Below are 12,754 nucleotides of genomic sequence, written 5' to 3'. Positions count from 1 at the left end.
ATATATATATATATATATATATATATATATATATATATATATATATATATATATATATATATATATATATATATATATATATATATATATATATATATATATATATATATATATATATATATATATATATATATATATATATATATATATATATATATATATATATATATATATATATATATATATATATATATATAAATATAAATATTTGGTTTGCTTCTTGTAACATTTTTCCATCTACATTCCATCTAACATTTTTGCAAACACACGCATACACATATATAGTTCCTCCCCTGGTTGCATAGAAAATCTCCAAAACACAAAGAAAAAGTAAAATAATCCACAATAATCCGCCTGCATCTGGCCAGAAACTAAAACAGTGGGCATGTCTACACATTCATTAATGTGCCATAATTACATTAATGAATGTAAATTAACATTCATGAATGTACAGGTAAGTTTATTACCTATAATAACCCATAATCAGTGATACTGCACATTAGCATGGATGAATGCTTTTTGAGAGACAGTTAATTACATTGGACTAAAGCTACTGTGCATTAGCACAGATGAATGCTTTTTTTGTGTGACACAATGTCCATTGGATTAATTTACTGCACTTAACTAATGTGCCCAGTGGATGCATCTACACAAGATGCTTAATGGTGCAGGAGCCTAGTTTTCTGTGCAGTAAGTGCATGTGTCTACATGTGTGCACACTTACAGCACAATAAAAATCACTAATTGTGAGTAAACTTGCTACCTGGAACTAGAAGTAGCAAATTTACTCGCAATTAATTACTGTCCAGTAGCACATGTGTAGATGCAACCTGGGAGTAAATTTGCTGCCAGGTCAGCCCTGTCAATAAGGGCCAACTTAAGCCTAGTCCCAGGGCTGCGGGTTGAGAGCCTCTCCTGCCCTGGGACTGGGATGCCTTTATGGCAGCTCTTGCCTCAGGCCCTTTAAAACCTGCAGGCATTTTGAGCCCTGAGGAACATAAGTAGGGAGCCTGTATTTCCCTGGGCTGGCCACAGCCTGCCTGCACCCTGGCACCACTGCCTGGCACTACAGTGCCACATAGCTGCTAGGCCTGTGCCATCCAGGCATGCAGGGTACTATAGGCTGCTGCAGGGGGCTGGAGGCAGCCCCGACAGCACACAGGCCCAGCATCAGGCAGCTTCTGGCTGCTAGGGCCAGCTCCAGCTGCCCACAGTTCACCCTCAGCAGCCTGCCCTGACCCTACAGGTGTTGTGGAGTATTGCCTCAGCTGTGCAGCTGTCAGTCCCATCCCATGTCCCTGTGCTGGGCACTACAGGCAGCTGCCCAGGCCCAGAGCCACAGGGACAGACATGTGGAGGCCCAGAAAGATGGCACAGAACCCTTGATGGTTCTATCTTCACCCATGCTCATGCCTGTACTCACCACCTGGGGCCCCAACTGATGCACGGAGGAGACTGGTGACCTTGTGGCTCTGTGGGGTGAGGTAGAGGTGCAGCACCAGTTCATGCAAGGCAGGCACTCCAATGCCCACGTCTATGAGTGGCTGTCAGGCTGGATATGGGAATATGGGCACAACCAGTCAGCGTGGCAGTGCTGCATAAAGGTCCAGGCCTTGCAGGCACAATGGGTCACCATGACAGACCATAATTGTCAGTCAGAGAATACCTGCAAGTCCACACCCTTTATGTGGCAGCTGGCAGTCATCCTTGTGTCCCAGGATCCACACTGCAGCTGTGCTATCTACAGCATCATGGGCAGCCTGTCAGAGCTCCCACCCTGGCCTGGCTCCCATGAGGACACTTCCCTGAGGGAGGGCATCTTGGGCCTACAGTAGCCCTTTCTGCTGAGCTCCCTGGCTGCAGCCTCCATCAGCAGCTCAGGGAGCCTGGGCAAGAATGTGCCTCAATAGCTGCACAACCTCAGCCCCAGCCATGAGGTGTGGCACCACTCATGTCACCACTGGCCACCTGCAGCAACAGCTCCTCCCGGATGTGGGGTGGCTGGGCACTCACATGCCATACCCCACTATCTGAGGACACTGCCCAGAGCTGTGTGCCATTGCCACCAAGTGGGACCCAGAGGAACCACAGGCCATGCCAAACCTGGCCACGTGGAAAGACCTGCACTGGGTAGAGGGCTCTCCCCACCCTGGCCCCTGCCCCTGGCACCCGGTTCCTGATCCCCCTCCCTGCCCAGCCTGACTGCACTTGTCTGGCCCTGGGCTCCCCACCATAGCACACAGGGAGGTGGGGGACAGTGCAAAACTTCATTGAGCAGCCTGTTCCCCTGCAGATAGGTGGGCATGAGCCTCTCACATGCTTACGGATGCATCAGTGCTGTCAGCAATGTCTTCCTTGGATGCAGGGAGCAGGGACATGTAGGACAGCCACAGGTAATCCTGCAGGTGACAGTGAAGGTTGTGGGAAAGCCCATGCTTGCCCTCCATACCACTGATGCTCAGGGTCCTGTGCCAGATGCACAGGTGTGGGACACCATGGAGATCAGCAACAGCAGGGCATAGTGAGCTGGGCACCACTCAGTCTGCTCAAACATCTCCTTGTGCATCACCCACAACACATGCAGCAGGAGCATGCGTGGGGTGCAGCTGGGGGGGCTGGGCTTTGGGCTTCTCCTGGGAGAGGCCCCCTGTGGGGAGGGCAGGTGCAGGCAGCTCTTCATCCCAGTTGTCTGGGAGCCCCATGCCCCCTGAGCCTTGGCACTGTGGGCTGGGTGGCAGCACAGGATAGAAAGCTAGCCTGCAGGAGTGGGGAAGGAGTGGGGTCTGGAGCCACACACACAGGGGGATAACCAGCTGCCATTGACACTGGGAAAGCTCCCTGCCCACTGGGCTTGATGTGGTGTTTGCACCCACAGAGGAATAGCCAGAGGCCAGGATGCTAGCTGCCTGTCCCTGGGCTCTGCCCCCTATGTGCTTTCACCTCATGGCCCCTCACCCCAGGACAGGACACACAAAGCACATTTTGCAAATAGTTTGCACAGGGAAGAGGGTGTTTTATTGTTGGTGGGTGGTGGAGGGACTCTGTTTGTTGGGGAGGAAGAGGGGAGGAGGAGCTCTGGTGTAAGGGAATAAAAAACTTGCTCTTGTGAGACATGTCTGTAGTAAACGTGGTCTTAGGGGTGGGCAAAAGGGGAGGTTGGCTGAGGTCCAGGATATGGTATACAAAAGCAGAAGGAACATAACCTAGCAGAAAGAAAATGGATTCTCCAAAGCTTTTTAAAAAGTATACAGAGGCTAGGAAGAGAAGTAGCATTGTCCTTGAACAAGTTGTACCTCTGCTTGTCCCAGAACAGAAAAATCCCTGGACTGGCATCTAATTAGGTTTTAGTGAATGGCTGAATTCTCTGCTGCTTTTTTTACATTGATCCAATGATACAATCCCACAATATCCATTCAGATGTACTTTGGGATAAATTGTTAGTACTTTTTGTCCCATGAAACGTTTTAGGATTTATCCCAGGAAAATGGACATGGACAACTGAACAGCTGCACTTTGACTTGGGATGCAATGCTTTGTCCCAAGACAAACTTGACATCTGTTTGCAGCCGGAGTCATGTAAATAAAATTGTTCTGGGGTTATAGGAGGAGTTGGTGGCTTATTGAGGGTAAACAATTGAGCTAATGAGGGAACGAGCGGCTTACTGAGAGTGCTTGCTGGTTTAGGCAATCAAAGAAAGCAAATAGTTACACAAGTGCCTGTTTCAGGATGAAATAGGATGGTGTCAAAAGATCAGACCCAAAAGGACATATATATTATGAGCATGTTCAGTACCTCTTCTCTAAGCTCCTAACTTGCAATTCCTATAGCAACTAATCCAAATTTTTTTAGAGATAAAAGCTGCTGAGTCCTTCTAGCAACACTTTTTCTGTCATACTGTAAGTAATGGATATATTAAACTGCTCTATATGCAGTGCTTTTAAGGATTCACTTTGCAAAACGTATTTGATGAGTAACAGTGTGTGTAGATGAAATGGGGGCCCTAAATTGAAGCAGTGGATCTTAAACAAACACTGCTTTAATTTAAGGCCAATCAAATCCCCGTGTCGTGCACACACCCTGCTGACTTACCTGCCTCTCTGGTAGGGAGGGGAGGGTGAGCTGCTGGCGGACATGGTGCTTCCCTCTGAGGCAGCAATGCCCACCCCCTGATGGCACCCACCTGTAGGCACATGGCTCAGGCAGTCCCAGGGGGCACCACAGCCATGGAGGGAAGCACTGGGCCCCTGCACAGCTCAGGCAGACAGGCAGGCAGGCTCTGGGTGGGGAGAGGGAAGATCAGACTCGCCACTTTTCTTGGGCAGAGCTTGTTTTCCTGGGCTGCTACCAGGCTGCCTGCAGGGCTTCCTGCAGAGCCACAGAGCTGTACAAAGCCCAATGCTTTGCTTCGCAGCTGTAGGGGCAGCAAACTAAAACTCCTCAGAGGAACTTTATTTCGCTGCACCCCACATCATTTAAGGTCCATTACATCGCTGAATTTCTTACAGTGGCTGGAATTAATGCGCAATACTGCCGAGGTCTGCAGGCACCAATGCTATTAAAGTGGTGCAAAAGCATTTAGCACATTTTAAAGTGTCATGCACACATGCCCCTCATTTCGTCTACACACGGCCTAAATAATGAAGTAGAAGTCATCCATCTCCTGCCTCTTTATCTGAGATCAGTTTCACTGAACACCCGATCCATATACTCTCTAACTTCAGTCACAGATGTTTTAGAGATGTTTCAGAAATAGTGTAATTCACTGAAAAAAACAGACTATTTAGTTTGTGGTTATCTTATAAACTTTGGTGAGATACCACATAAGTAAAATTTCTTCTTGTACTATATTCTCCTTTTCTCTCCTAGCCTCTTAGGTTTATTTATCAAAATATGACTAAGTTTAATAAGTCATTTTGTCTTTATTAAACTTAAATACCTAGAAGTAAAATATGAGAGAGACCACTTGATGTTTGTTTCTTAGCTACTGATTTACTGTGAGTGAGTGAATCCTGAATGAATGATTATCCTATGATGATGAACTATGTAATCTATGAAAGTGTTCATGATGTTCTTGGATAACAGACACAGCCTATACTTCGCTGGATTTTGTTGATTATCCTGGGGAAAAGGAGGTGAAAACTCTTGAATCTTTCCCCACCTCAAGACTCTGTATATTCTTGCTAAGCAATTTGTAATACAGTGAAAACTTTAAGCTCTTCACTTCATAAAAATCAAAGTTTTCTTTTCTTTAGAACTATTTCTGAGCAGTGAAAGCCAATGTTAGAACAAAGATGAGTTTAACATGCCATCAAAAGTAAGCTCTTACCAAATTCCTTAGGTACTGTTATTGAATAGTGACATGTCTGTCCAGCAGTATAATTATGAGGATAATTTGGTGATAAGACCACTCCATCTGATCCAGTGTATTGTCCTCCACATGGAGCTGAAAAGAGAACAGAAACAAAAGTATCATCCTTAGCTACACCTTCTACTATGTATGCTATCTTAGAAGCTAAAAAATGCAATATTTCAAAGTGAAATGTTTGGTGTTTAGAGTTTTTACTACTGTTGCTGTTATTGGTATTATTATTATTATTATTATTATTATTATAGCTACAGATATAGTGGTCTTTATCAGGAACACATGGTTATTAAAATTAAATTACATTAAAATGTAGGCAAAGATTATTTCTGATATCTTTTATTGGAACAACTATATAGCTGGAAGAAATGTTGCACAAACTTTTGGGAACCAAGTGTCCCCTCCTCAGGTCTAAAACTGAACTTTTGAACAATAACATAGAAAATAAACAGGTGTGAAAAGGAACTTGGAAAGTCAAATTGTCACCTGTCGGCAGCTCTGTGTTCTTGGGAAACCCTAGCACAGTACGCAGCCTGTCTGACTCCAAAAAGACCCCTGCCCCCCCCCCATCTCAACCTCTGCCTGAAATAGAACTGATTAGAGGAAGGACGTACAAAAGACAATGAAGATGCAGTGGGAGACACACCTGAAACCCTCCAGACAAGTGTGATAGGAGTGAAGCAACTCTCCAATGTAAATGAGCCATGGGGAGTTGCTCCCCATGGCTCATTTACATTGGAGATGGAACCAGATGGCAACTCATTTGCATGGGAGACGGGGCAGGAAATCACCTTCATTAGCTTTCAGGATTGAGAACAGAAAGCCCAAGGCAAGGACCACACTGAACTCTGGGACCAGAGAAGCAGGGGAGCACTGCATGATGGGGGATCCCTGCTCCAAATGCTAATCAACCCACATCTGCACACACCCCAGTTCAGCATTTATGAGACCAGTTCTGGTAATCTGTCCTTTATTGGTACACAAAACACTGAATATGCCTGCCTGTATTGTGAGCTCCCTCGGAGTAATGCCACCCATAGCCAGGAGTGATCAGTTCCTATTATCCAGCATATGAGCCATTGTTTACCCATGAGCAAACCTAGTGTCCTCCCTTAAGCCACTGTTAGTTCTCTACAAAAACCCCTACCCGAGCTCAAGTTTCTGTCCTGGTGCTTGGATCCAAAAGCTGCACCAGTTCCATTCCTTTTCTGCCTGGAAGCCCTCCATTGATCTCTGCCTGTCTGCCAGCTCCAACAAACACCTGGGAACCTCGACTGGTTCAAGCTTCACTGAGTGGTGAGACCCCAACTCTCTCTCTCTGACTCCAGGACCCTGACTTTTGTTTTCTTACTCCAGGCCCAGCTTTCTAAACCAGACTTTTGCTGATCGCTCTCTCTCTCTCTCTCTCTCTAACTCCAGGCAAAGCTTTCTAAACCTGACTTTTGTCCTCATACTCCAGGCAGAGCTTTCTAAATCTGACTTTTGCTGATCAAACTTCAGCTAGACTTCCCCAAATACCTTATTGAAAGTGATGATACCAGTAGTAATATTGTAACTATTTTATTTGTCTCTCTTGTATGGCTATTACTACTGGTATCATCATAAATTCATATACCTGGTAATAAATAACTTTTATGGTCAAGCTGATTGCTATACTATCTCTCTGAGCCTCACTTACTCTTCCTTCCCCTTGACCTCCCCATTTGCTCTGCAGCAATGCTTCTTTTACCAAAGTCGAAGACCCCCATAATGCCCAAAACTACAATGGGGTCTGCTCACCAATGGAGTTACTACTAGGAGCACTGTGACAAGGGATTGGGATGTGCTGAGCTTTGAGGCGCATGAGGGTATCAGCTGAAAGTTTTGATCAGACGTACACTGTTAGTATGTGTGTATGTGTGTCTAACTGCATTTATTATTGTTTTTGCTGAAATAAGGGATGAACTGAGTTCAAGGCACATGAGGGTCTCAGCCTATCAATGCTGAATAATCCGGCCTGACTCAGGTCTGCTCTGCCAACCCATGTGCTTGTGTCTGACTACATTTTATTGTTGTCCTGATGAACTGAGTTCAAGGCATATAAGGGTATTAGCCTTTCAATGCTGAATAACCTGGCCTGGCTCAGATGTGCCCTGTTAATCTGTGTGTGTATATGCATATATGTGTTTTACTGATTTGGTAGTTGGAGGCACCCAGCCCCATTGAACCTGAGTCCTGCAAGATAGCTCCATTGGGTGTGAGGACTTGCAGAAGGGAGAGATACAGCTCCATACAGAAACACAAGTAACATAAGCAGCAAATATATAAAATTACAGAGGCCCCAGAAATGTACCCCTAATAAATGAGCACACCCTAAAGTGATGCGCAAATCTGGTAACAAAATAACCCAATGCCTTGCTACAGGTCAGTTCACCCCTGTCTAAGCAATCCCAGACAAATATTTGTCTAACCTGCACTTAAAAACTTTCAGAAATAGTGATTCCACTACCTTACTAGGTATTCTGTCCTACTGCTTAACCATGCTAATAATTAGAAAGTTCTTCCTACTATTTAATATCATCCAAGACAAGCCTGTTACATCTTATTCTGTACCTTGATGACAGAGGCATGAACAGTAGGGCTGTGCAAAGTTTCAGTTGCTGATTAAATTCGGCAGAGATTTGGCCCAATTCAGCATCTGAATCTCCAAATCCAAATCAAATCAGGAGACCCTTTAATCTCTCTGAATTGAATCGGAACCCTCCAAATTGATTCAGAGAGATTTGATGATTTGGACATAGACACTGATTTATATGTTTTTTCTACATATTTCAAGGTACCAGGTGGCTCATGAACACCGAGATGGTAGTGCAGATGGAGTGTCCCACAGGAGCACAGTGGGGTATCCAACATGCTCAGTGGTAGACCCAGAAGTGGACCAGAAGCACTTCCAGTCCACTTCTGGGTCTGCCATGGAGCATGTGAGGGGACCCTCCCCCCACCCCGAGCTTGATGACTTGTGCCTTCTGGGTCTGGGGGGGCACCCAGGGTCCCCCCATGGCAGATCGCCAAGCTGGGGGAGTGCAGGGAGGGGGTCCCTTCCATGCTCAGCAGAGGAACCAGAACTGGACTGGAAGTACTTCCAGCCCACTTCCAGGTCCACTGCGAAGCACATGGGGGAAGGGAGCAGAACATTCCTGTGGGATGCTCCATCTGAATCTGAATTGAATATGGCTCACTTCGCACACCCCTAATGAACAGGTATTCAGTTCTAGAGCCAAGTAGTTTTGTGAAATTCTTTGTTCATGAAAGTAGTTTAGAAGTTGGAGTGTACAGACATTGTGGCTCAAGAACTACACAGGAGAGCTGTCAAGCCAGAGGCAACTAGTGCTGCTCCTTGGGTCACACTCTACCCTTGGAGGATCTCACTGGTTGAAACCCTGTTCTGTCCCCTGCTAGGGAAGCAGTTGCTACAGGCAGCCCCTCACTCTATAGGGCTGAGAAGGGTGAGGAGAATCTGTGAAAACAAAAAAGAAGCAGCATTTTTCTGTGTAATCTAAATAACACAGAAAAGATTGCAGCAAAGATTTAGTAATTCTTATTATTATATGTAGTATGAATAAACAGCAAAGGGCAGTACTGTGTAAAAATAAAAGAACTGGCTTGAGTATCTTAAGTTCCACATTATCATGCTAAAATATAGGGTAGAGATGTGTAAGTGGAATGCTGCAGTTAGGTTACTTTGTGTTGCATAGATATACCATATATCGCTTCTGTAGTTGGTTTTCAAATTCCAAAATCTGCAGTACTTTTAATCACAAGTAAAGAGAAACATACACATATTATTCTATATTATTTGAGAGGGGCAAGGGTTTTTTGTGATATCTTCTAATGGACTAATTGTATAATTAGTAGATATGTTAGTAGCATAGGTGACATATAGGGTAGGCATGGGGGGCATATGCCCTCCCTGAGATTGGCCACTGCCAAAGCTGCCACCGGCTTCTGCAGGCAGTCACTGCCCACACCCACCCCTGCCCCTCGCCGCTGATGTGGCTGGTGGTGGCTGCAGGTGGTCCCCGCTCACCACTTAGCACTGTCCCCCCTTGCTGCTCACCGTTCACCACCCGCCACCGGTGACACTACCAGCAGTGGCTGTGGGTGGCCCCTGCTTGGCACTCACCATCGCTGACACCGTGGGTAGTAGCTGTAGATGGTCCCCGCTCACCACCAATGTGCCCTCCACCCCCCCCCCCAAGTCGCCCCCCCCCCCCCCCCCCCCCAGTCACGGTTGGCACCAGTGGTTCATGGTTAGTAGGATAGATTTAATAGTAGTTTTCAGCTACCTGAAGGTTGATTCCAGAGAGGATGGAGCTAGACTATTTTAGGTGGTGACAGGTGACAATACAAGGAGCAATGGTCTCAAGTTGCAGCAAAGAAAGTCTAGGTTAGATAATAGGAAAAACTTTTTCACTTGGAGGGTAGTAAAATACTGGAACAGGTTGTCTAGAGATGTTGTGGAATCTCCATCCTTGGAGGTTTTTAAAATGCAGCTAGACAAAGCCCTGGCTGGAATGATCTAGTTGGGGATGGTCCTGCTTTGAGCAGGGGGTTGTACTAGATGACCTCTTGAGGTCCATGCCAATCCTAATTTTTTATAATTCTATGTTAGACAAGATGTAAGGCAAAAATCCTTGCCTTCTTGTATTTTCTGGACCACTACAACAATAATCCAACCATATTATTTAATATGTACCCAGGTAGAATTTAGTCTAGGAAAGTGACTGAAGGATCCATAAGTGTATTTGGTGGAAATATTGTAAACCAAGTACAAATCCTGTTTTTAGTTACGTGTGTGCAAGGGATGCTGTAATGGATAGTTTAAAACTAATGCATGTATTTATTTTTTTTATAGATAGATAGATATTCCTCTGTAAAAGCACATACCATGTTTTATCGCATATCACATACATGACTATAAGAAAGAATGAAGAAAAAAGAATCATTCCTTGTGGTAAGTAGCTGAGTAGCAAAAGCTAGGGCACTGAGCCTGCTCCTTGTTCTTCTCCTACTGGATCATTGCAGATTGTATTTTTGGTTTCATCCAGCAAGTGAGAGAACCTGCTTTTATACTATGCCTCATGTGATGCACATTCTAATTGCTAGCTAGCGGCTGGTTTTATAAAAAAAGTGTGTTATACCTAAGAAAATATGGTACTACTCTCTTTCCCAGTGAAATAATTATTAAGGCATCTCAAAATTTAATATCAGACCTCCTAAAGAAAGTTTTATGTCAAATGAAAAGTAATTTTATTGTATCTTTGAAGTAGTGTGAGTGGCAAAACATTTCATTTCAATTATGTGTCTAATTTAGAGACTCACTATTTTGCAATTTATGGCAGTATTTTATCAAATGCTACCATAAAACGGAGATTCCAAAAGGATTAAGAGGCCACCATTACAATGATATTTTACCATATGCATCACAAGGGATACATATGCTAGAAATTAACAGATTGCATTTTTGAAGGATTTTTAAAACTAAAGTATCCAACATTAAATCTAGGATAATTAGATTCTTTTGGTTCTTAGGCATGGGAGTGCTCCTTGCACCAGTGCATAATATGAACAGATATATTCTTTTCTGAGGAAATAACAAATTAAGAATAAGTCATTGCTGATGACTTCTGGCACTACAGATGACCTTTTAAAAGTGCTGTTGCTCCAGATTTTCAGTTCTGAATGATTGGTTCCAGAGATCCCTTATATTTTTATATATAGTTTTTGGCCTGAAAACCTTGAAAATGTCCTTGAAACAAAATAACAGACATTTGCTTTAGAAAGTAAACCCAAATGGTAGTGAGAGGGAAGGCTACCGAAGCAAAGTGTTAATGGATATGTTAATACATTACCCCTCCCCTAACAGCAAATTCATGCCCTGAGAAATGCTTATTCAAATATTACCAGTGCTTCATCCCATTGCTCCCAAAGTCTTATGTGCAATTCTATAATTCTATATTGCTGATCTTCTACAGCAGAATCTTGCAGCCCACATACCAACAACAGGGTGTTTTTCCTTTTAGCTGCTTATTTTAAAACTGTCTACTCACATTATATAACTACCAGGTATGCTGGAATGATATTCTATGATATTCTAATCATGAAGGGGATGAAGAAATGTTGGTCAATGTGCTCAAAAATAGACATCTGGATTGATTTGTGCACAACAATTTTTGTTGTATATGTTTAAAAGATGAAATACTATCTGGCTTGGGATGGAGATAAACCTGAGGGCAGCAAAAGGTCATATAAAAAGGGTTGGGAGGGAGGCTTCTCTGATTGGAAAAGGGACTGGATTAGGAAAGAATAGAATTTAAACAGACTAAACTGAAATGCTAATGTTTAAGGAAAGAAAAAGCATGCAGATGCCAAGAACAGAAAAAACCCCACAAATTTAGCAACAGGTAATTCCCAAGCTTGCAGATTACTTAAATCAGTTCACGCACTTGAAAGCTGAAAGGAAAAGAGGAAAGAGTTTGGGGGTTCGATAAAGAACTTATACACCTAAGGTCCAATAAAGGACATATACACCTAAAAGTATAGCACTGCAGTGCCTAACTGTTAGAAACATGGTCCCTGGAATGTAATCTAGACCCATGGCTATAATGCCTAGGCAGAGATACAGTAGTGTAAGAGTGATGTTGTAGCCTTGATAGTCCAGATACAATGTGAAAAGCAAGGATTTCTTATAGGTAATTTCTTTCGTTGGACCGAGCTGACACAGATTGTCCTGCTCCATGGGGCTTGGGGCCAGCTCTGACCTCCCCGTGGCTGGCAAGGAGCTGCCTGCCAAGCTAGAACAGCTCTCCACCCCTGCACCCCTCACTCCTGTGCAGATCTGGGCTGCCCCCAGAACTGGGACAGCTCCCCCCCTGCCCACTGAGAGCTGCCGGGGGGCACAGCAGGACAGAAGCACCCCTGGACAGGGCATAATTTGCTTTTGATACAGGTATATGTGGAGACATGCACCCAGGAACACTTTAAAGAGCTTACATTTTCTGTGAGGAAAATTCAGGGGCATTAATTTCACATGTAGACACCCAATGGGTTATAAATACAACACCAGTGTTTAGTCCTTGGTTTTTAGTATCCAGCCAGTTTATCAATTTTTGTTCCCAAGTTCACCTTTTAATAATGTTAGGTAGATTTCCCTTGAGCATGAAAAAAGTGAAGTCAGAGACAGATTACTCTCTGAGAAATGTGCTCCTAATGGTGAGTGTATGTGTCCATTCTTTATATTTTTTCTGAGAGAGTTCATTTTCTTTTATAGCTGCTGTTTACCCATGCAGTAGCAATGAGAGCAACTGGTGCATTGGATCAGGTATACCACATTTTGGGAAAGACCTGTAGGA

The 12,754-nt window shown here is 44.1% G+C and overlaps 1 protein-coding gene across 1 annotated transcript in view; it reads right to left on the bottom strand.

The window, feature by feature from the left end:
- Positions 1-12,754, bottom strand: part of LOC102386534 (CUB and sushi domain-containing protein 1) — a 796,348-nt gene that overhangs the window by 181,646 nt on the left and 601,948 nt on the right. The window contains exon 27 of the mRNA XM_006032113.1: positions 5,328-5,444. Coding sequence (XP_006032175.1) covers positions 5,328-5,444 — 117 coding nt within the window. The remainder of the gene's footprint in view (positions 1-5,327; positions 5,445-12,754) is intronic.

This window comes from Alligator sinensis, unplaced genomic scaffold, assembly GCF_000455745.1.
Source record: "Alligator sinensis unplaced genomic scaffold, ASM45574v1 scaffold72_1, whole genome shotgun sequence".
In the NCBI taxonomy this organism is placed as follows: domain Eukaryota; kingdom Metazoa; phylum Chordata; order Crocodylia; family Alligatoridae; genus Alligator; species Alligator sinensis.
The sequence above is the reverse complement of the archived record's forward strand: the minus strand, read 5'-3'. Positions and strand labels throughout refer to the sequence as shown.